The sequence below is a fragment of the Bombus affinis genome, chromosome 14 (assembly GCF_024516045.1).
Source record: "Bombus affinis isolate iyBomAffi1 chromosome 14, iyBomAffi1.2, whole genome shotgun sequence".
Lineage (NCBI taxonomy): Eukaryota > Metazoa > Arthropoda > Insecta > Hymenoptera > Apidae > Bombus > Bombus affinis.
In genome coordinates this window covers 8,813,128-8,837,656 of record NC_066357.1, presented here as the reverse complement: position 1 = coordinate 8,837,656, position 24,529 = coordinate 8,813,128, and the positions used below count along the sequence as shown (strand labels likewise).

The 24,529-nt window shown below is 41.8% G+C and overlaps 1 protein-coding gene and 1 long non-coding RNA gene across 3 annotated transcripts in view; one reads left to right on the top strand and one right to left on the bottom strand.

Moving 5' to 3' along the window:
• Positions 1 to 310: 310 nt before the first annotated feature.
• LOC126924525 (DE-cadherin) overlaps positions 311 to 24,529 on the bottom strand; it is an 89,185-nt gene continuing 64,966 nt past the window's right edge. Inside the window, exons 2-16 of one of the 2 annotated variants that reach the window (XM_050739116.1) lie at positions 18,277 to 18,350; positions 17,231 to 17,372; positions 16,713 to 16,951; positions 15,740 to 15,763; positions 14,172 to 14,360; positions 13,445 to 13,731; positions 11,977 to 12,247; positions 11,090 to 11,669; positions 10,668 to 10,849; positions 8,993 to 10,337; positions 7,944 to 8,167; positions 7,291 to 7,506; positions 6,600 to 6,939; positions 5,804 to 5,956; positions 311 to 4,587 (exon numbers count right to left, since the gene is read on the bottom strand). In XM_050739116.1, coding sequence (XP_050595073.1) covers positions 4,445 to 4,587; positions 5,804 to 5,956; positions 6,600 to 6,939; positions 7,291 to 7,506; positions 7,944 to 8,167; positions 8,993 to 10,337; positions 10,668 to 10,849; positions 11,090 to 11,669; positions 11,977 to 12,247; positions 13,445 to 13,731; positions 14,172 to 14,360; positions 15,740 to 15,763; positions 16,713 to 16,951; positions 17,231 to 17,372; positions 18,277 to 18,350 — 4,409 coding nt within the window. In that variant the 3' untranslated portion in view covers positions 311 to 4,444. The remainder of the gene's footprint in view (positions 4,588 to 5,803; positions 5,957 to 6,599; positions 6,940 to 7,290; positions 7,507 to 7,943; positions 8,168 to 8,992; positions 10,338 to 10,667; positions 10,850 to 11,089; positions 11,670 to 11,976; positions 12,248 to 13,444; positions 13,732 to 14,171; positions 14,361 to 15,739; positions 15,764 to 16,712; positions 16,952 to 17,230; positions 17,373 to 18,276; positions 18,351 to 24,529) is intronic. The other variant, XM_050739117.1, reaches the window with a different exon arrangement.
• Positions 12,167 to 12,495, top strand: LOC126924550 (uncharacterized). Its single transcript, XR_007713579.1, has 2 exons — positions 12,167 to 12,309; positions 12,378 to 12,495. It is a non-coding gene; the product is annotated as an uncharacterized LOC126924550 (long non-coding RNA).

Genomic DNA, 24,529 nt, shown 5'->3' with positions numbered 1-24,529 from the left:
AAACTGTGCATTGATAGCGCGCGTGAAATAAATCGAATTTATATTTCTACGGTATATTTTTGATAACTTTCTTTTCCTCTGAATGTATATCGAACGAACTTTCTTTTCCTCTGAATGTATATCGAACGCTGTAACGAAAACTTCGTCTTTACGATTTCTAATAGCGTTAGGTCTATTGATCGGGGTGGTTCGATTCTAGCATTCGTATCGTTAATCTTTCCATTTTATTTCTTGTCGTTTAATTGGCTGTATTTTATCGTCGATGATATTTCGTATTGGTCCGGGAACTCGTTAAATATCGCAAACCACGTTTACTTCCAGTGTCATCGTCTTTTATTATTGCTACAAAAAAAAAAAAAGAAGAACACGAAGTTACACGTATCTCCGACGACGGTAGATGGATCTCGCGAGTAAAGATGAAAGATGTGCTGCGCGTATATCTCGATCAACTATCACATGTCGAGTAGGTCGCGCGGGCAACCATTGTGGTCTCGCGTGTCCTGGAATATAATTTACAAGAAGCCTGCATATGCGTATACCTGTGGCTAAAGTGTTCGTCTCGCGACTCTTTCGCCAACATCGCTCGGAAAGAGGAACGCCTCTTTGACAATAGAGCTTCGTTCAAATTAGATAAATTACTTGAATTCAAGCAATAGAAATTTGACTTGCAACTTGAAATCTCTCGAAATATCATTTTAGATTTCCACGCGTATATTCGTTGCTCAAAAGTCGCTTGATTTCAAATAATTTCTAGCATTTTACACGGTGTCTATCCGTTACGTTACTCGATTCGAGATATCCCTTTCGAGCATTTCTTCCAAGAATTTGACCGATCTCTTTGCACCCGTCGTCGCTTTTCCTTCGAGACTTTTATTTAAATTCGTCAATACTCGAGACAGAATTACATAAAATGAAAAGGCGCGAGGTGGAAAAATCCACTGTTGGATTTGGAACACGGACAAGTTCGAAACGGAATAGTATAGGCGATAGGTATCGTGTTGTTCGCAGCTTCGCGTATTTACCGATATTCACGTCCTAAACCAACATCACCTTTCTTTCAACTTAATATTCTTAGTCGTACTTGCTATGCGTGATATTCGTCGATGAACATTTTACAGACATACGTAACTACTTGTAATTTACTTTTCATTATCTACGTTAAAATCAGGATTCTTCGAAACACCTGCAAAACAGCTCCAATTCGAATATGTAATCGACTAATCTGAACGGAGCTTTAGGTGTCACCGCTCTCACACCTTGACCAGCTAGATGCTTGGTCGTGGAACAGAACCGTCGCGTCGTTTCTCTTTTTATTCTTTTCTCTTCTCTTTAATTGTACATAAGGGCAGTGTTCGAGTATATAGCATAAGTAGCGTATCGCGAACTAGTCCGCTCGTAGCGTAGTCAGTGCGCGATAAATAAGCGTGACGCGGCAAAGTCGAGCCGAACTCTACCGACGAGCCGCGATCGTTTCACGTTTCTTATTCGCCGCTGCCGACGGAGACGTTCTTTGTACTGCGACGGAGTGTATCGTTAAAAAGACGCCCACCTGTACGATACGACGGGTGATTTACTAACACATATCTTATTATTCCAATAACGTATCTCGATACTCGTGCCCGTGCAATCGTAATTATTCGGCGACAGACGTCATCTAAATAAGAAAGGTTCGTTCTTGGATATCGATGCGTACGAACCAGCTTACGCTCTTACGCATCTGAGATCACGCGCTCTCCCCTAAACCGCATTCGTTTCTTATCGTATAAATTACACGTTAAATCTTTCGACGACGCTTTGAAGTTGATTCAGTAGGCAAGTTCACCCAAACGGAGTTTGCTAATCCTTTGCGGTCGTATGACTTCTCTCTGCCATCAAAACGCCCTTAGTACGTACGTATACTCTCAGCTACTGAGGCAAAGAACCATTTCGATCGTATGTCATACCGAATACGACGCTCTTCGAGGTTGCGTAGCATCCGACGAAGGATCGAGTGAAACGCAATATTATCAGAGAATTTAGACACGAGTTGTTGTTTTACCAGGTTGAAAAATGTATTAGAATAATGAATACGTTACGGAAGCCGTGACATAAAGTGAAGAAGGTACAAGAAGAATTTTATAATTTGAAGAGGAAACAGTTTATGGCGATACAAAGTAGATCCAGTTTCTCCGAGTTTCGTACAATTTTTATATGGTAAAAGAAATTCTGATATTCGGTAGATTTTTCATATTCCCTTTCGTGGTTTTAACGTGGATTCGATAGAATTCCACAGTGTAAATTGGTTAAAAAGAAATTGTAAATGAAATATCGCGCTGACGCAACTTTGGTCCTCGGTGAGTTAATAAGACTTACGAGTTAGTGCAGGTAGACATTTCCATTTCTTAAAATATTTCATAAGCAACGTTCTAAATTGGCAAAAGGAAAGCCGCAGATGTAAAGTAGCAGCAACGAATATCAGTTTGATCTTTTTGACATTTTCCTTAATCATGTAACCAGTAGATGGCAAATATTTATACAAATTCAGATTTTCATGAACACAGTGAAGAGTGCAGGACCTAGATACAGAAATTCGCTTCGCACGTTAAACGTTATAACAAGTACTCTACTTTAGATATTTTATATGTTTCCTACGCACATTTCTATCTTTAAATCTTCTGGGAACAGATACAAATCCGCGATCTAATTATTAGAGTTCAACGAAAATGAATTCCGGCAACCAAATCTAAGCTCGATACGACCGCAAAGGGTTAAAAGTCCACCTGAATCACCATCGATATACATTTGCGTATTTTTATTACTGATGCTGTTGTTCTTATTACGACTATCGTTATCATTACTATTATTATTATACATATGCATATCGCCGTTGATGTATCGTACAAAAAGCTTACAAATTATTATCACATATATACGTGTACGTACGTGCGCGAACGCCTACATAGGTACACGGATATACATACATACATAATATATATATATCTATATACATATACTTGGAAATATTCGCAGGCACATGCGCGCGTGCAGAGTCGTCTTCGCGAATGGAATAAAATGGATGTGGAGATAAACGATCATCGCCGATCGGCGAAAAAGAAAAGGCAAACAGTCGCGTTGGAACTGTTCGTCGCTGGTAAACGTTGCGACCATACATTCGTGTATTCGTGGATAATTCGGTGGATCGATTTTAGATTCAGATTTCGGGCACACGATATGGCACTCGGATCCCTTCTCACCGATTCACACGCGTAACCTATTCCATTTCCAATCACTTTGGCCTAAACGCGCGCGCATGCACGCTCATGCACACACGCATCTGTGTACAGCACAGATTCGGTGTTTAGGTTTACATCTATTCGTGTATTCGCATATGTAAAGTTTCGCACACCTCCTACACAGTTTCTAAACGCACTCGCGCACATAATCGTTTAATAAAATAGTCTATAAGTTAAATATAGAGGAGCGGTAACGCTCTCCCGCTGCCATTTGTTCCATCTTTATTTTTCTCTATCGCGTCTCGGGTTTCGCCTATTGCTACGCTGCCATCATTCATTCGTCTCGTTTCCTCTCTGCATTCTATATACTCGTTGCCCGCGATGTCCTCGCAGGCATATACATGCATACATACATATTTATTCGTTTCTATAATGTACGTATAAAAAAATAAGTCCAGTCCTCGTAACTCGAATGATCGCTAAAAGAATTCACCATGTCCTTGCATCTTCGTTCGAAGTCAGATTCTCGCGATCTCTTCGCGCTATAAATCATCGTTCCCTTCGTTACTAGTGGAATGCACGCGCGAAATTAACGCATATCAACGAGCGAATATGCGCGTGTCCATCGTCGCGATGCTGGACAGCCGAGTTACAGTCGTCGTCGCGAGTCATCCTCGGCTGATGCGTCGATTTTTTTTTTTTCTTTTTATTCGCTGTTACCTGTCTTTTTATTTTTTCGTTTTATATTCTCTTGTCAATAGGAAATAGAATACTATCTTTGCTTTTTCATGGTCTCTTAGTCTTTCGCCGCTGTGTCGTCTATTCTTAAAGATGCGAAGATCACGTGTTACATCGTCACTCGGACAGCATTACGAGCTATCCGTTGTTTCGTTTGAAAATTCGATTCTAACCGAATGTTATTCTCTATTGGTTGCGAGAGCAATCTGCTCGGATAAAAGGAAAGACGTAAAAATGGATAAAATGAACGGAAAATAAGGGAGAAAGGAAAATACTACGCTTCGATTATGCTTCGTCGAAACGATATGTGGCTACCGATGCCGTGATTCGGCACTGTGTCCTCGGTACGAAAGTACAACAGGTATCCTCGAGTTCGAGTTAAGTACACGAGGCGACGAAGCGAAGAGGAGTCGTTGCTTCGTCAAGGAGATCGGAAGTTATCGTGTTAATTGTCGCGAACTCTTCGAGTCAAAAGTCGAAAGGTCGCGCGAGACTCAACACCAACTCTCGCTTTCCCGTTCTCCGACGCCGTCGCTCTCTTCGTCGCTGGGTTCTTCTCCGTACATGTCGGCTAATTTCCGGAACCTCGGACCAAAGTTCGACAAATAGTTGAACTTGAGATCTCCGTCGTCGGTACCTGCAGAAGAAAAAGGAAATATCGTAGAAACTAGTCGATGATTCTATCTCGTCTCTCCGACAGAGTCGAGTGTACTTTTTATCTTTTTTCTCGTTAGAGCGGTTTTGATTTTTGAGATCGAGATTACTTCGCGTTACAGTACACAGTGGCTTACGAAAATATCCGAATAGTTGCCAGTAGAAAACTTCGACGCACGTATATATTATATCCTTTGTATAATAGATTAAAGAAAATTGATTACGCGGTATAATAAGTGGTAGCGATAGTACGAGGTCGTAAAATCAGCCACTGATTAAAGTTAACAACTTTCAATGACCGCAGCAACTAATTTAAAACGTGTTGGGAATCGTAAGGATCTAGAACTTCGTTCAAGGTTGTACGATGTCAACGCAGCGGCTCTACGATAAATCGAAAACAATTCGTAAAGAAAGATTTATGCAAATCCGTATTTTTCAGCCTGTCATTAAGAAGATAGAACCTAGCTACACATAGAAAATTGCTTCGCACATTCTACTTTGGCTACTCTGCATCTCTGCATCTTCAGATTTCTCATAAATAGATAGAAGCGCGTAAAACCACGGTCCCCACTTTATAACTCTTATTCTAATTTATATACTGATAGCCCTGATTTCATGATTCATCGTTGAACTGCTGATGATGACAGATCGGTGATCCTATTTAACGTTTTACTTCCTCGCTATATATTTTCATTCGCTACACGGCTGCGGCCCCAGTTACCATTATTGGCTAACAGTCCATAGCGAATTGGAGAGTGTCTGGTAGAAAACACTGCAACTGCCAAGAAACAAGTTTTACAGTTTTACAGTTACAACTCTTACAGTTAGTTGCAAAGAAAGCTCAATGCTCCTTTCATTTACATTTAGACAGATGGCATAGTCAAACGCCAAGAAACGATTAGCTAATCTTCAACGGCATTTACATTTTTCTCTATACATTGCACTTGATTTCTGCATTACATTATTCTCATTGACACGTAGCATATATTTTGCAATAAAAAATTTGTCAATCGTCGCACTCACGATGTTTTCTACAATTTTACTTACTATTTTGGTCAGTACAATGTTTTGTACCATTTTAGGATATTTTTAGATTGTAAATTCCGCTCTAGTTTTCCTAGATTTTCATCGCATAATTTTATTTACTTCCGCCGATTCCGTTAATTAAACGAACGATATACATATTCAGTGGTACGTACATGAAGCCAAGGATGACAAAGAACCTTCGGAATTGCCTTCTCCTTCGTACGCATAGTGCCTGACATCGTCGAACGGATTCGTGTCAGGATCCTTGTCGCAACTCTCTTTCTTGCCGTCTAGGAAACCGCAAATGTCCGGCACCTCGTCGGGAGCTGGCAAACGAGAAAAGAAAGTGGACGTATATAATTGATCTTCGAGTGTCTTTTTGTTCGTTGCGACATTTCATTCGAACGAGATGTAACCCTCTGACTGAGGCTTAGTCATCGTTATCACGAGCGCGTTGAATGGTTTATTTCATAGCGATAGAGCGAAAAAGCGGAACCGAACAATTTTTATCCCTAAGCGATAATAAAATGTACTTAAAAAGTAACATCGTTCATATTAGTCTGACAGAATAATAACACAGCTGATAAATTAATTAGCTCGGACGGTAATTAACGCGAAATACATGTATGTGTCTAAGACTGAGCATAACGAACAAGTAGTAAAAGTTGAAACATGAGAATACAGTGACACGTACATCGTTATACACAAGATACAAAAGCTTCTCGTAAGCAGAATGTTAAGATAATTCGATAATATAATAAACTAATAAATTCGTTAATATAAATCGAATGAAAATGATTGCCGATGGGATGATAACGCGATATTATCCTTTAGCGGATTAAAGCGTTAAACAACGCTTATCTCTTGATTCGTCTTACAGAGCTGTGTCATATAATACCATAACAAATTGTGTAACTACACTACGACTATAATGTGCGTTTGCTGGCTTACTTATTCAATTTATCGTACCTCTGGATTGCAAGCCAACGGGCGCAATTTTCGAATCGATAGGCGGTGCGTCGTAAATCGTTCGAAGAACGTTCAAGTCGTAGCCCGTGTCGACTTCACCGCCTCCTTCGTCCTCGTAATTAATAATGTTCTCTCTAATGTCGTCCATATCCTTATAGAGATCGTCGGTCTTTTTCCTGTGCACCACCACCGCGAACAACAGAATCAACAAAATCGCGATACAAACTAAGATCGCGACAAGGAAGTTGGTGTCGATCCCGAAGGATACGGCTTTTGCCATCCCGTGATCGCAGCCAGGATCCGCGTTTCTAGATAGCGATGGCATACCCAAATTGTACGTCTGAAACATAGAATAACAAAGAAGATGTATCGCGATTACAAATTATTGGACGAACTGAATTTATTGAATTTATCACGTTCACCGAGTTCCGCTCAGTAATTTCAGAAACGTTGCTCGTTGCCCAAACTATTAGCCGTGCTATGTGTTTTCTAATTTTCTACATCTCAGTCTCGCTGTTTGCTTTCGACTCGGGAAAAAGATTTTAGATTTTTACGTACAATTTACACGGGAATGTTCACGTTTATCGATAACAGTTCTGTCACGTTCCTCTCGTAATCGGAGAAATCTTTTCACGACAGGCAAAGAAAATAGGATGAGAGAATTCATAAAGTAAACTCTTCGAGGCGTTACATTTCCATTGAAGGTCATGTTGCGTATGCATCCGACGAATCCTCTGTCGGTAGGTACATAATCCCATCCTAGTTGCGAAGCCATCTTCGCGAGATTAGTCAGAGTTCCGCCTATCTGCAGGGGGCTGTTCACGTTCAAAAATCCGTTCGGTCCTTGCGGCGCGGTTAAGCTCATACACGCGGAGATTCCACAGTTGTCCACTTTCATTTCGATCGCCTGCAGCGCATAAAATACGGAGTTTAACATAGAGTTTGGACATTATGTTCGTAAGGTAGCTGCTTTTATTTGTATCATTTATTAACATACTGTTGGCAGGTCAACAACAAATAAACTCGCTTATTCATGCACAACATTGTTAACCGGTCACGAGTAAACTTTGTGTTTTATGCATGAAATATAGTCAATCTTTGCATAAAATATTTGGTCAACAGTGTGTTAATATATCCCTATTGATGTTCTGTATTCGTATTTATACCCTAGTAACGATGAAAAATATTTATACAAGTACATACATGTGGCTCGAATGATCGTGAAGTATTTCAAACGAAGATTATAGCGAAAAACAAGAGCGATACCGTAGAGCACGATACAAAGAGTTATGGAAAAAGTTAGAACGCAATGATTCTACGATGATAAAGACCAATCGCGCTTACGTTCTTCGTAAAGTAAACGTCTATCCTATGTCTTTCTCCGTCAGTGAGCTTAATGTGCGGTTGATCGAGTTTCACGGTGCCAGACCCGTAGTCCATGTAGAGAACCGCGTATCCCTGTTGAAGCTCCAGGGCCATGAAGTCTTGAATTCTGATCTTTGAACTATACGTCATCGGACCGAAGTAAAATACCAGACCGTTGTCTATGTGAGGCGTTATCTCGAGACCTGAAACGCAAACGGATTCACGTGACGAATGGATATTGACATTCAGCTGCTGCAGGGATACAATAGTGGTCAGTTTAAATTCCGATAAATCGAGGATCCGGATTGTAATTCTCACGGAACAGACGATAAATTTGTTGCAACAGTACTCTCGATTTCCGCGAGAATGGAGGAGAATAGATCTGGCGGAAATAAGTGAGAAAAATATCAACAGTATTTAGATACTGTCGCTGTATTTACTCTAGCTTTGTCATCGGTAGATTGGAAATATTTCTGCAAATTTACATTAAAACGCAATTAAAAGAGTAGAATCTGAGCAGAGATTTGTTTCGCTAAATAAATATTAAAACAAGTACTGTATTATGGATATTTTATGGATCTTTTTTCGAAACTTTATATACGTATTATGTATCCTTGCATGTTTAATAAATCCATAAATAATTATTTGCTCACTAGGAATGCCATCCAATTAATGCTGAAATCACAGAATTTTGTAATGTAATCTGACAGAGTATATTACAGGGTTCATATAGGAATATAAAGAAAAATGCTATTAGCAATTAGTTTAGCAGCTATAATAGATGTATATCTTTGTGATAAACGATGTGTATCTTTAAACGTCCTTACGAATTTTGTGGGACGTGCTTTCCATACGTATAATTGTATACATTTCTATGCAATTCCATTATAGATTAAACGACCTTCCTTGTGAGTAATGAGAATTTACTACATTTGAATTGTGGAGACACTGTTCTGTTGAAATTTAAACTAGCATTGCTACAACACATAGCATAGAAGAGTAAGGAAAGAAGAAAGAAATATACCAACCCAAATGAGAATCATCGCAAGCTTGACCAGGTGGCGGCATTATAGCCCAACCGTTGCCATGAAAACCAATGCCAAGAAGCTCGCACCTTGGTCCCTCGAGACCCGGAGGACACTCGCACCGATCTGCCAACGGTGTGCCTCCATTCAGACAAACGATCGGTTCAGCAACGTGACAAGTACACTGTGGATCTACTACAGCTCGCACTCCAACGAACGAACTGATATTCGTATAAACCGGATACGGGACCGTGCTTACGTTCAAATAATTACGACAGGTATTGTTACAATGCTGTTTTTCGATAAGGCACTCGTCGATATTCACCAGCAAAATATCTGTTTTTAGCTCTCGTTCAATCTCTTCCGTGTGTTGCGCCAGGATCGTATTCAGTTTCTCAGGGGCATAATAAGGACTACCATGCGCCGAGAACCGTACATCCAACAAACTGTTATTGTTATGATGCGGCGAATGAAGCACCGTGAACACGTCCACGTTCTCCACCGAAGTATTAAGCATATTCGCTATTCTCTCCTGAAATATTTCCTTCTTACTAACGCCAGATTCACCAGGAGCGACGAATTCTGTGGCTGTCATTCCGAAGAACCGCACGGAACCAGACCTGGCCACTGCTTCCTCGGGCAGCATTTTCACCGTCACGTTCACGTACGCGTTCACTTGATGTCGTGGAATGTGAATGCTGTATTCGGTGACTATGAACTTGAGGACGAACGTATCGTTCGAGATTCCTGGCAGCAGCGTGATCATACCGTCCTTCGGATTTAAAGTAAATCCTTCGTGAGTCGATGCCCAGGCAAAATGCTTGTCTGGCAAGTCCCAATCGTCAGCGTCGTTTACATACACTCGTCCGATATTTGTTGCCGGAGCTACGCCTTTATAATTGTAGACAAATATAGAGCTGGAACCTTCTGACATAGCATTGTCGTTCTCGTCACCGATGATTACGGTCAACGTCGATGTTCCCGTCATGGGTGGCTTTCCGCTATCCGTGATAGCAATCGGAATGTCGTAACTCTTTCGTTCTTCTCGATCGAACTCGACACGAGCGAACAGGTCGGCGTCTCGAATAGCAAATTTGGCTAGAATCTCGTCGTCGGCGGTATTTTTGTCTATTTCGAATTGGAAAGGAGGTCCGTTTTCGTCCGAGTCCCAGTCGCGAGCCTTCAATTCCGTGATCTTATCGGGAGGCTTGTTCTCACCCCATACTACGGGATAGGGCATGTCGAGGAATGGCGCGTTGTCATTTATATCGATTAACGTGATGTTCACCATTACGAGTTCTCGTAGCGCGGTCGGGGAGCCGTCTTCGTCTCGCGCCATAACGATCACCTGAAACCAATCGGATATGATTAATTTCGCTCTTTCTTCCGCAGAAATCCAGTAGCGATTAATCGGTCGCGATTCGACAAGAATTCGAAAACCGAACGACTGCCGATCCCTGTGCATTTAAGGCAGAAAATGTGCGTCATGTACAAAATGTATAAAATATCTATGCGAGGTACTCATTGCGATGTTTACTATGTGGACCAAATCTCTGGAGCAACGGAGAACAGTGCTCTCCCTTGCCATTCGGTTAATCGTCTTTTCAGCTTTGCACCGACTGATCGACAAAGTGCTCGATGGCACTAAAATGGAAGGTACAGTCGAAAGGAAGCTTACCGTCCACATGGAGTATCCCAAGGGGCCATCACGATCGAGAGGTTTCTTCAAGGTCATGCAACCAGACTTGTCGATACCTATGAGAGGTTGCTGGTCTTCTTTTACGATAAAGTACGCGATATGCTGATCAGCGTTCCTGTCCTTGATGTCGGGATCGTAAGCGATCACAGTAGTGATACAACCTGTAACCAGTGCATAGCAATCAAACTCGCTTATAGTAAAAGCTTGAACATAGTCTTATCGAGAAGAATACGAATGGTCATAGAATTGATCGAGCTTCGGAGAACATGGCCTTGATCTTTGAAACAGAAATTTCAGATCTCTCGAGATTTGACCAAAACGTATTCTACAGACTATAGAACTCTTATTCCATGAGCACCATTCGTACGAAAGTAACGGTAAACGGGATGCGTCTTGCTTACCTTCCACCAGTTTCTCTTCCTCGATAGTAGGATTCTTATCAAAGTCCTCGAAGACCGGCGGATTGTCATTTACGTTTTCAATAAAAATCTTCACTTGAGCGGTATCGTTATACACGCCGTCGAAAGCTCTCACGGTCAAATTGTATTCCGTGATCTTCTCGTAATCCAACGGCTTCTTCACGCGGATCTTTCCAGTTGTGTTTTCGATATAAAAGCTGTCGTCGGTATTGCCAAATATAATGCTGTAGGTAACCGGACTGGCAGTATCCAAATCATTGGCCTTCACTTCGGTGACCGGCGCGTTGATGTTAGCATTTTCCAGGATCGAATTCGCGGTATAAACGGCTTGCGTGAAATGGGGAGCGTTGTCGTTCTTATCCGCGATCTCGATGCGAAACACTTGCTGACCTTTGTTGTGCTCTCCCGTCTTGAACAGCGCACTGGGAGAATTGTCCATGGCGATCACCTTCACGTTGTACGTGTCTTCGGCCTCCCTATCGAACTTGGTCAGAGTGGTGATGTTACCGGTATACTTATCGATAGCGAAAAGATCCCGGAAGTTATCCAATTCGTACGTGACCTAGAAAAACACGAGGGTGTGAAACGGTGAGAATGCGCCGATGGTTGTATGCGTCTATGATTTTCATTGTTCGTATTGTTAAGCCCGCTGCCGCCGTTGCTCTTCTCTCTGGATCATACGAATCGAACGAAAAATTACATCGTAGCTTGCGTTATGTTTCTAAATGTTTGATGTCGTTGTTTTAAACGTATTTCGAATTTCTCGAGACTAAGGGAAAAATATAATAAATTCGAGAAAGAGAATTATTTGTTACAAGTATCCCGTTATCTATGTTAATTAAATAAAGGAAGAGGAAGAAGAGACGTACCTGGTTATGGGCGGAGGTTCCATCGGCGTCGATCGCACGCACTTGCATCACCGGGACGCCTGGTGGCTCGTTCTCGAGGACTCTACCTTTCTTCAGATCACGAAACACCGGAATGTTGTCGTTGACATCCAACACCTCGATATCGACCACGGTCTCGGCAGCCAGCTGATACTTGTTCTGCACGCGCACGATCAGCGTGTAAACCGTGTTGCTCTCGTAGTCAAGATGCTGAGAGAGCTTGATGTCGGCAGCATCCTTGCTTGACTCCAATCTGTCAATCAGAACGTACGATTATTAATTAGATGTACGATAATTGACGAAAGTATCAAAAAGGTATTACGAAAGTATACCAAGCACAGTAACGGTGGCAAGACATTTTTAATACCTTGATATTTTTTTAGCGATTTAACACCGACTGCCACATCGAGATCACACGTTTCGTTCAGGACGTTACGGGGATATTTTTATTATTCGAAGCATATAATGGCGAAATAACAATAAATTGACGATGTAAGACAACGTTCTTCCCCGATGCACCGTTTATCTTATTGGTGGTCACGGGTGACCACCGTGGCGCCTTGGCAACTGTTGATAGCGACATATTGTAACAAGGCTTCGTTTATTTCGACAAACAATTCGCATTCGTTATTTCGTCGTAAGCAAAACGTGCAGAATATATCGTTGAAACGCGCAGAAGATATTGGTAAACGATATTTGCTCGTTCTATATATAATAACAAGGTATGTTCACACTTCTGACTTCAATTATACGATTATAAAACAGCATTTACGATTATTTTCTAAGCTGTGTTTACAATAATATTCGTAGATCAGCCCTCAAAGATATGGAGGCAAACACGGTGCATCGTTAGATGCGAGATTTGTTCTCATTTTTTTTTATCGATGTCCTAATAGAAACGTTTAATCGTTCAATGGGGCACTTTTTACTTCAAAGTATCTTCCATTTATCGGTTATATTCAAAATGCCCTAACTGTCAATCTTCGTTCAATTTTTACAATCGTAACAAGTTGAAGCGCTCCGGTCATCAATGACCACCGTGGCGTCACAGGAGAAACCATGGTCGGTCGTATATGACCAACGTGACAGTCAAAGTATTAACGTTTAGCCGATTTCCCTTGCGAAACAGAATCTCGAATGACATCGACACGGGAGAAAGAGAAAAATTGAAGCTTGAGAGCGCGTAAAAGTTAACAGAATTATCAGAGCAGTCAAACTGACCAGTCTGTAATATCTTATAGAAATTTTATACGCATCGATATCTATGCATTTTGCGAAGTTAGGACGACTTTTTATAGAATATACATTTAACTAGCTAATACCTTTTCACATGCCTTTCAATTTCCATTTCTTCGATAGAAGTTTCACGTTAGTCGTCGCTCGAACGTTAATCAACTGGAGCAATTGGCAAAACGGAATAACGACATTCGACATAAAAGATTCGATTTACCTGAATGTATTTCCTTTGTTGGTTTGCTCTGTTCTACCAGGAACCAGCTCGAACAAGAGACCGCTGTTGTCTCCGATGTGCGAGATGGCCTTTAGTCGGATGATACTCGCGTCGAAGTCGCTGAAATTTTCCTGCAATCGAATCGGCTCGGCAGGTCTTGGCAAGAAAGCCGGAGCCTTCTTGTGAGACTCCACCACTCGAATATCCAAATCGATCGTGTTCGATTTTGGAACGTCGCCCTGATCCTTAGCTGTCGCGGTCATGCTGAACTTGTAATCCGGATTCCTCTGCAAATATTCGACGATCCTTCAAATTCCTCCCATTCGTTGCTTTATTTGTACGAAAAAAAAGGTTTGCTCGATCTATTTGAAGCCTTTCGTTCAGCAACGCGTTACAGTCGACACTCGGGCGAATTATTTCGTACTACGAGTTACGTTGGATCGGCAACTAAATGATTGCGGATTTCGTCATTACCGCCTAACGATATTTAAAATATTTACGTGACATCCGTCTATGTTTATGAATTACCGTGGTATATGGATTCTACGACGTTCGATCGGACGCTAGAAAAATCCGATCGTTCCGAAAAGTGTCGTATCGACTGTTTATTTGTATACAAAAGAGAACCGTGTACTCTCGGCCACGTGCGTCACGACCGAAGGATTAAATTTAATTAATTTCATTAATATTTGAACGTTTCAGATCGATAGCGTTGCGCGATACTTACATCGATGGTTTTATTGAGAAATATCACACCCGTGTTGCGATCTATTCGAAAGTACACTGCGTCTTCGGGCTTTCTAGACAACAAGCTGTAGTAGACCACCGAGTTGTTGCCATCGTCGATGTCCGTGGCGGATACCCTCATCACTTCTCGTCCCAGGTGCAAATCTTGCGGCACCGACTCGGTATACGCCTGTACGCGAGACCACGATCACCAGAAAAACAAACAACGTTATATAGCGATACGTTTGCATCGTATCGATCCATTTCTGAAATCTCTATTTCCCACCAGCGTGTCTTCCCCTTCTCTAAAACAAATCTACGTGTGCATGCGTCCAGAGATATAAACTAAACGCGACGAAAGAAGCCGCGATACGAGCGGTAAAAGTGGGATTTTCTATCCTATAAGCGTCAAATGCGCGTGTCTGGTACGTTTCGTACTAGACGTATACATCATTTCCGATATGACGAGCGTCGCGCATTCGTCTGTTTACGTATTCATTGTTCGCTATATTGTCTGGCGAAAGAGAAGATTAGAGAGAATGCGAGATATGATTTTAAAACGAGCTGAAACTTTCTTTCGCTGCTATTTCTACGATACGATATTTCCTTTCGTCGCCAACATCGTTCGTAGTCTTTATCGCTATTGTCGTTCGTCCGCGGATAATTCGCGACGTATTCTCGAAACTTTCATCCCTCTCGAAAGTAGGAATTAGAAAGTAGCGCATTATATTTATTATAATTAGACGTATAATTCTTGTACGATACAACTAGGGTCGACGCTCGAAGGAATTGCTCAACGACGAGTAGTTTACTTTGAAAAACTGACACACGTGTATATATATGTCGGGTTTCGTTAGAAATTTTAGGCGTGAAATAATTAATAAGTATAACAAAAGCTATTGACGATGTTCCTGGGCTCGATTACGAATCCACGGTCAACGGGTAAACTCTTTGTACAATGGAATACATTTTGTAGCACGCAGACACGTTAACTCAGACGCTGGGTTACTTTCAGACTGACTCCAAGTCGATGACAGAAAACTCTCCAGGGAGATTGCAAAATAAAAGACCGATACAGTCACATATGTCAAATACATATCGATCGGGAATATCAATCGATGTCTCTACATCTCCGACATATATATAAAAATGAAGGGAAGTGAATAATGGTTTCTTGGAGGAAGATAAACGTGGGAGGAAAGATCGTTTCGATCGTGAGCCGTTCGTTTGAAAATCGTTCGTAGGACAAGGGAAACGCGTTTCCTCGTTACGGCTGACGTAAATGCGCCAAACTCGAACATCCGACGCATATAAGAAATTCCGCCTTGAGATCATTCGAGATTTTCGATCGATCACGCAAGCGTAGTAATCCACTGCGTAACAAAAACAGAACGTAGGCATTCGCATTCCCACAAACAAAAAGAAAATGTAAATGGAAAAGAAAATAGGAAAGAGAGAGAGAGAGAGAGAGAGAGAGAGAGAGAGAGAGAGAGAGAATGGAAAAATAGAAATAAGAAAATAAAAAAAACATCGAAATAGATATATACACCGGGAAAATTCGAGACCAACCTTCCATACGTATCCACGAAAGACCTAGGTTTGAAAAAAAAAAAAGAAAAAGAAAGAAATCGAAGCAAGAGGTGGTGGTTAGTGTAGCACAATCGTATGGTAAAGCGTAAGAGAAAATACGCTGCTGCGTTCGTTGCTCGACGAAGCAAAAACCCGTGTTACGGGAAATTCGATTGGTCCGTAAAATGTGTATGAAATGGAAAAAAGACGAAACGCGTGCCAGAGGGTAGTATTTTCGACGACGTATACAGGCACGTGGTTCCCGTTGACACATAGAGCGAGGATGAGCGCGCGACAAACGCGACGATATGTAAACCGTATCGGACGTAGACTCCGGTTCGTAAATATCGGGACATTTACGATTAAAGAAAAATCAGGTAAATATGGCAAATTGTTACGAAAGTCGATAGAACCTTAAAGTCCATGAAATTTTTGTCTATCAATTCAGCGTGCTAAAGTCATTCGTTCGATACGAAACGGTATTCCGATATTTTCGATATTTTCGTATTACAATCAGCGATATTTCTAAAATTGTAAATAGTCAAAAAGAAACGTACTGGATCTTCTCTCGGTTTTCTCTTCGTTCCTTCTACGATCTATTACGATCTATTTCTATATCGTTTTTTTTTTTTTTAATTATGCATAACGTAAGATATTTTAGGCCAATGATTTTGAATTGTTCCAGTAGATCGGAAGATCGCGTTATTAATTCCTTATTTTCTTCCAACCCTTCCGAATAATTTTCAGAATTTTCAGATAATTTTCGAATCGTCCTACGAACGCGGACTCTCCTACTTTAATCGTTTTCCTAATGATCGAAACTAATTACCGCGTTTCTGTTGGAAGATCCAAGCGAATGTTCAAGCACTTATCGACTAGGATGCGTTGTAAATTGATATATGGACGAATCGAGTGACCCATAAGAGCGCTCGAGTCGAGAAGAAGGTTCTCGAGGTGGTCGCGCGGCACCTACCACTTTGTCAAAAACGGGTCCATTGTCGTTCACGTCCTCGATGGTGACTTTGAACGTGCACACGTCGTCGAGTTGCGGCTTTCCGTTGTCGGTCGCAAGGACGGTCAGGTAGGCTTCCTTTTCTCGAGCCGGTTCATCCCTGTCCAGCACCTGCGTCGTCCTGATCAACCCGGTCCTGTTGTTGATCTCGAATTTTAGTTTCTCGCCGGGAGCTGTCACGAAACTATAAGTGATCGTGCCTGCGTGAAAGAGAAACACGTTTTAAAAGGCAAAACTGCAGCGTTTCCTCGAACAGTTTCGGTTCAGTCTTCGATCGAATTTGGTCAAAGGAAGTCCACGTCGAACGTTGATGGACAAGTTGAGAACAAAGTGCCAGAAGCTTCTGGCCCGATGAATTTTTCTACTTTACGTTCGAGAAAGATTTTACGCGATTCGAGTATCTTCGTTCTTGGATTTGAAATATCGGGAAAATTGGTGAAACTCTCGGTCACAATGCGAGATATCGACACGTCGCGTACCTCCATCGTCCGGATGGTCTCTGTCCTCTGCGTGCACTTTAATCACCACGGTGCCCACTGGCTCCTCCTCTTTCACTACTGGTGCGTAATTCGAGCAATTCGAAAACACTGGTTTGTGATTGTGGTTTTCGTTCTGTTGCATCTGCGAAACGAGCACAGTTTCGGTTATTATTGTTATTTCCTTCGAAAAATTGAGTTCGCAATTACAAGTTCGCCTCTGTACGCACAACGTTGTTGATATTTCTTACGCGTAGAATTAATAGGATTAATTGGAATCGCGAGATCATCATCGTAGATAGGCTAAAACCGTGGCCTACGAACATCGTTGCTCGGTTTTACGATTTTGTAAATAACAACTCGTGGTAGAAATCGGACGAGAGATTCGCAAGGTGGTACGAAGCGAAGCAACCTATAAAAGGTGATTATATCTCGACTTATTGTCAAGGGAAAATTAATTGGCTCTACGAAAACAATTTTCAGACTTCCGCAGCTTGGTGATTTAATTAAACGCGTTCGGTTCTTCCGCGTCGTAGCTACAGGTAGACTCTAGCACAGTGCTATAATACAGTGCTATAATAAGAAATGAATATCTCTTTTCATTTTAAATCGAAGTTAGTTACACGTAAAATATTCTTTTTCACGTTCGCGACTCTGCTTTCCTTGCGATGCTGTATGCTCGCGAGAAGCTCGGAACACGCAAAACGTGATAAAATACCAAAGCCAAATATTCTTAGAGCTACGTGTATTTCAACGACATCTGTCGAGACGCAACGTCGAACAGCGGAATCAAAAACACGGAAATCGTTTATTTTTACAAAAAAAGGCAAACACGTAGAAGATCGGAAATCGTTTTCGATTTCAGCTTTCCGCTCGACGAACACGGTGGCCCGATCCCTGCGGGATTTTAACTTTAACTAAACTAAACAACTTCGACTCTGTTAATGATTGAACGTTGCAGAAATATTTCACGTCATCCAAGCGTGCCGATCGATCGAACCGGAGAATCGGTTGATAGAATAAAAGTAGTATAATCGAAAAGCACTCACCTGAAATTCGTCCTCGTTAGGAAACTGCGATCTCGCGTCCAAGTGTCTGGAATGCCTCAATCTCGTTGCGTCGGCTGAAACACAGAGACAGGAAAATTGAAAATAAAACATCCATCGGAATCTCTTTCTCGCTGGACCAGACACGCGCGCGATGTAGGCGATCGTATTTTTTCCACGGTTCGCGCGCCGCGTTTCCGCTTCCTCTGCCGTTGTCTAGGTACGCGCGAACATGGTCCCGTAAAAGCTTTCGATTTTACGCGGTAACGCGCCACTCCGGCCAAGAGGTATATCGAGAGAACGATAAATAATTGAGAGGGAACGTTACGCAAGCCGAATCGACGTCGCGCTTTACCTCCAAACTGTCTAATAATTATTTCAACTCGCGAGCTTATCGTCGTTGCCCTCGCTTTTTCGCCTTTTCTTTTCCCTATCGTTCTCTTCTTCTTGCGTTTCGTTTCTCCTATTAGAAATCGGCTAGAGCAGCCAAAGGAGCCGAGCTTGGGAACGTTGGGACACATTTTGGTTGATTCATGGCGGTAACAGCGTTGGAATTTCATAGAAAGATACAAATCAACGATGGCTTAACGATAGTTGCGGATCGTTGCTGCTGTCTGTTTACGGAATAAGTAGAATATAGATGGAAATTAGAGAGTGTAGATTAATTCTCAACGCTCCGACTTTTAATTGCGAATATCGACCGGCAATTCCGACTTATTCTCATCGTATTAGGTTGTCCGGAATGTTTCTTTCGTTTTATAAGGAAATAATAGACGCACAATGTTTTTTGTTTTATATTAGTTTATCGAATTATGCACGAATATAATAATAGAAATAGAACGAAACGTATCGCGTCTGATTCAATAAAATAATATAAAACAGAAAATATTGTTCATCTATCATCACCTTATGAAACGAAAGAACTTCGACTCGCAAGTGTTTTAAGTGTCAGATTTTAAATGCTACGATGACTTTCAGAAGTAATATAATCTTGATTACGATATTTCTATTGATTATAATTGAATAATGTGTGGAATTTTTGAAAATATTCATTGGCACGCAAACCAGGTTTGCCACTTTCGTCGTCGCATATTGGCTATTAAAAATCGCTTCGAGTATTAAAAATAGTTCGCATTCGCGCGAACTCATATTTTTGAGAACACAGTTGCGCGAGAATGTAACTACGGAACCTAAACAGAGCTTATTTCACCTACTCAGTACACGTTACAACGAATACTCTGCTTTGGAATTGCGCTTAACACTCTCACATCGTGCCATTGGTCACATTGATGACCGGAGCGCTTCAACTTCTTACAATTGTAAAAACTGCACGAAAATTTTCAGTCTGGGCATTTTGAATATAACCGATAAATAGAAGATACTTTGAAGTAAAAAGTGCCCCATTGAACGATTAAACGTTTCTATTAGGATATCGATAAAAAAAAATGAGAACAAATCTCGCATCTAACGATGCACCGTGTTTGCCTCCATATCTTTGAGGGCTGATCTACGAATATTATCGTAAACACAGCTTAGAAAATAATCGTAAATGCTGCTTTATAATCGTATAATTGAAGTTGGAAGTGTGCACATACCTTGCTATTATATATAGAATGAGCAAATACCGTTTACCAATATCTTCTGCGCGTTTCAACGATATATTCTGCACGTTTTGTTTACGACGAACTAACGAATGCGAATGGTTTGTCGAAATAAACGAAGCCTTGTTACAATATGTCGCTATCAACTGTTAGCAAGGAGCCACGGTGGTCATCCGTGATCACCAATAAGACAAACGGTGCATCGGGGAAGAACGTTGTCTTACATCGTCAATTTATTGTTATTTCGCCATTATATGCTTCGAATAATAAAAATATCCCCGTGGCGTCCTGAGCGAAACGCGTGATTTCGGCGTGGCAGTCAAAGCGTTAACGCCACAAGCGATAACATAGATACACCGATAATCGATATACCGATCGACGACGAAGAAGAAGAAGAAAATCGCCGTGCTTTTTCGACCACGTCGAGAACGATGAAAACGATGAAAAGATGAGAAATCGTGACTCGAGCAATGACAACGAGTGTACAGGTTGGCAAAGCTGTAAGCGGCACGCTAACCTCCCTCAGGGGGAGCAGCCTGCTTTTCCTACGCGGGGGTTAACCTACATTTCGATCGAGTTCACAGGTTCGTTTGGAACGCGAGGCTTCGCCGAGCGGATACGCGTCCGCGTTTTCTCCGCTTCGGCCGGTTCGTTCGATTCGGACAAAGGGAAACGACGATAACCGATACGATCGATCTGAGTTTGAGAAAGCAAACCAAAGACGAGACCCAAGTTTCGTAACGATTATTGGCCAAGGGAGCCGCGTTATTTTATTCCGCGGAGATTACGATCGATTCGATAGATACGAGCGTTACTTCTCTCTTCTTTCTCTTTTGAGAATAAATCTTTCGAGGAACGGTTTCTAAACGATTAAACTGTAAGATTTATCGACGAAGAACGAAACTAAGTTTGCACCGATCATTGCATAAAGCTAGTTGAAAGTATGCAAAGTCTTATTAAACTTGTTATAAAATCAAAAGGCTTATGGATAACGTAGTAAGATATTTGGTATCCGTGACTCCTTTAATTCTTCGTTTAATCGATCGTTTTTTATATTCCTCTCGTAACAGATTAAAACCGAGTTTGCATGACACAAAGGAATACTTTGAATTTACAATAGTTATAGATATTATACCTACAGCAGCGAGGATACTCGCTTAGTGGAAAGTTGCTGCGCGAAATTCGATTCAATTTGCTTTATAATACTCGTTCGCGATCGAAATTTTACTCCTACTACATATTGTAAGCGTCTCGAAGCACGGAGAATGAATTTTTTTAAGTCGGTTTAAAAGCCGTTCTTCCTACGAATTTTATGGAAAATATTCGCGCGTGATTAAAACAACGAGTAAATTTAAATCGCCGGGGCTTACGATTTTTGGAATCGCCAACTACGATGTTTAGGACGATGACCTATGATTTTTCGAATTACGTCGTATGATTTTTAGAGACACGACCTGCGCCGCGCCGTTAAAGAGAAAGGCGACGACCAGGCTCGAACCCGTCCAAACAGTTTTCGGATACTCGAATCGCACCGTTTCGACGCCGATAATGTAAGTACTTAATTCGATTACCACTCCGCTTCCATCGTGCTCAAGATACGCTCGGGACACGTAATCGGCCGCGTCTTTCGAACATCGCTATAGTCGTGGAACGAGGACGACGCCCGATGCAATCTACAGTCTTCGAGAACGTGGAAAGATCGCGTCCGTTGCCATTCGTTGCACAACGTTCCCGGCAATTGACGCGTGTAAACTACGGACGTACAACAGCGTTCGCTTAACCCCTTAACCCGCTCATATTCTTTCGGCTTATTCTAGTCTATTCCGACTATTTTATTTTTTGAAACACGTGGATCTCTATTCCTGCTTCGCGTCGAATATTTTTCGCCACGGCTATTTTGCCTCGTTGCTTGTCAGATAAATCTTTAACTGGTTTCGGTTCGACAAATTCACGGATTTATACGGCTATTAACCCCTTGACATACAAATAAAATAGCACTCGATGCGCATCGAAGATTTGATTTCGGGTAGCTCGGCATAAAATCGGCCTCTTATCGAGACGTCGACGTGCAAAGTAACGCAACGAAAGGAACAGCGTGTCTGCATACGTTGAGAAGCTAACATTCGCGCTTCTTCCGTAAAAGACGTAAAAGGTTTTCAATTTTCCAGCTATCCGATTTACCGATCTTCGCTTCGATCTCGCCGGATGTCGAGGAGAGCAGCAGGCTGCCGATAACCCTTTGACGACGAACTCGCGCCAACTTGTTTAGTCGAACGTTCGCTCGAACTATTCGTTTGCCCGGTGCGTGCCTTCTTGCGGTTTTATCAGGCAGCAACGCCACGATCGTCGATCTATTGGGCGGTCGTCGCTGTTACTGGCGATCGGATGCGTTCGCAACGTTGTACCGCGAATGCATTTTCTATTAGGATAATTACCGACGACGGTGCGCGCGAGTCTACCGGTGATTTCATTTTCCAGATTAACGGAGTGTGCTACCGATCATCGTGCTTGTCGATTAAATTTTCGTTAGCCGAACGCCGAGCGTATTCGTTTGCGAGGCGAGCACCAATGCGAGACGCGAATGCAAACACCAACACACGACGATTCACCGAAAATTCATTGCTCGCGTCCCTCGCTCTTTGTCTCTGTCGATGGAAATAAGGGAAGAAGCGCGCGCCGTTTCTCCTCCAAATTACTCGACGACGATTAATCGATGCAAGCGCGCATCGCTGCTCCGTTTTCCAAAGAATTATCGATCTTGCGATCCGTATACGTTACTCTACACTTACGATTGCTTTTCCAGCCTGACTTTCTGTGTTTCGAGTCGACCACGATCGGGACAATCGCGGTCTCGTTCCTGTCGTTGATCGTTAAAGAAAGCGATGACGTCAACAAAAGGAGCACGAATCGGTCGTTCAATTTCCATTCTCTTTAGTTTCCCACTGAAAGATTGATCGAGGAGCTCGCCGAACAAGAATATTTACGACGATATAATCAAAAATTGAGTTTGTGGCACCGAACTATCCGTCGATTATCCTCTAATATCCGCGGTTCGTTTATTCTCAGAACGAGTACGAATTGTTGCTGGAAACGAGAAGTCAATCGGCTTAGTTTATGATAGCTTCCAGCAAGTGTATTTTCTGGTCGAACAATCGAATTATATCGTTAGAGTTTTATTCGCTTTGTAAATATAAAAAGAACCAAGTTGCCCGACAGCTGTTACAATTGCTAATTTAAACGTGACCAATATTCGAAACAAAAGAAGGAAAAAAGGAAGGAAGGAAAACTGGAACTAGAAGTTTCCACGCGATTCGCTCGATTCGTCGTTCGATCTAATCCTTGAAAAAGTCCTTCAATTTCCAAAATCAAGTGGCTGTACCTAGCGAAATTAAAGGATGTTCTCGTGACCAGCTGCCGTTCGTTGAACGATCGAATCGATGAAAAGATAGAACGATGAATTTTCGAGACGAAGCAAATGGATTTTCCAGCGACGTGTGCTTCGTGGGAACGATGCAGCACAGTCGTAAATTACAGCTTTTAAGTAGGACCCATTGACGTAGCCACACCCAGGGCTGTACATATTTTGTAGAGGTAAAGTTATTTGCAAATCAATATCCTGCTTGTAGTATTTCATAGCTGCAATCGTTGTATTTTCGTGTCTGAATCACGCTCTCGTTTTAACAATCGAACGAACATCCCGCGTTTCGATCAAATTTCTGACAAAAAGTCGAATGAAAAATTTCGCGATAACACGCGATACGTGTATTCTGTACGCTCTTCGTATCTCCAAATTTCTCTATAAATGAATACAAATTTTCCATCTACCAATTAGCAAAAAGATAACGAGCGTGGGTAGCGAAAATCTGCAACCTATGCGTACGTGCGCTTTGATAATCGAAACGTGCAAGCTTTAACTATCCGTTGACTTTATGGCTGCGCTGTTATTTCTAGGATTCTCGAGCGCGATACGATATGTATATAATATTATTAAATATTAATCACAAGTTACGAGTTATCAGTATCAATAGATCCCGTAGTATGGGAGTAATTAATTTAATTAAACGTATTAAATTTGATAACAACGCGAGCGTGAATTTCACAAACTTATAAATCATCCGGGATCACGTTGCACGACCTAAAATCGTACATTTTAAAAGTGGAACGTGCAAACTACTAATTTGTCAATTCGCTCGATATCGCGGTAATTAGCAAATTATCGCGCATAACGGGGCTCGCTCAATTCGATTTCTCTCCGTAATTGTTCGAAACTCCATCGCAACTACGAATAGAACGTTTATACAAATTCTAATCTCCGTGAGTTTGCAAGCTACGCACAGATCTGCTTCTGCCGTCAAGTATCGTAACGATTAGCGCTACTCTCCTCCGTTTTACATATTTTTCTATATTACGCGCGTTCCACGAATTCCTGCACTCGTGAATTTCCCACAAATATAGAAACATCCACCGTATCATCTACCTGTAACAAAATGAAAAAACATCTTCGCAGCGCCGTAACCCGATGAAACAAATCCTCGATCGCGATACGGGGCTCGCGGTCGAAAATATATTCCCGAATTGGAAATAGAGAAAAACGGGACACCTGTTGCCGAAAGGGAACGAACGAGGCAACAACGTCGTTTGCAAGCTTTCACGAT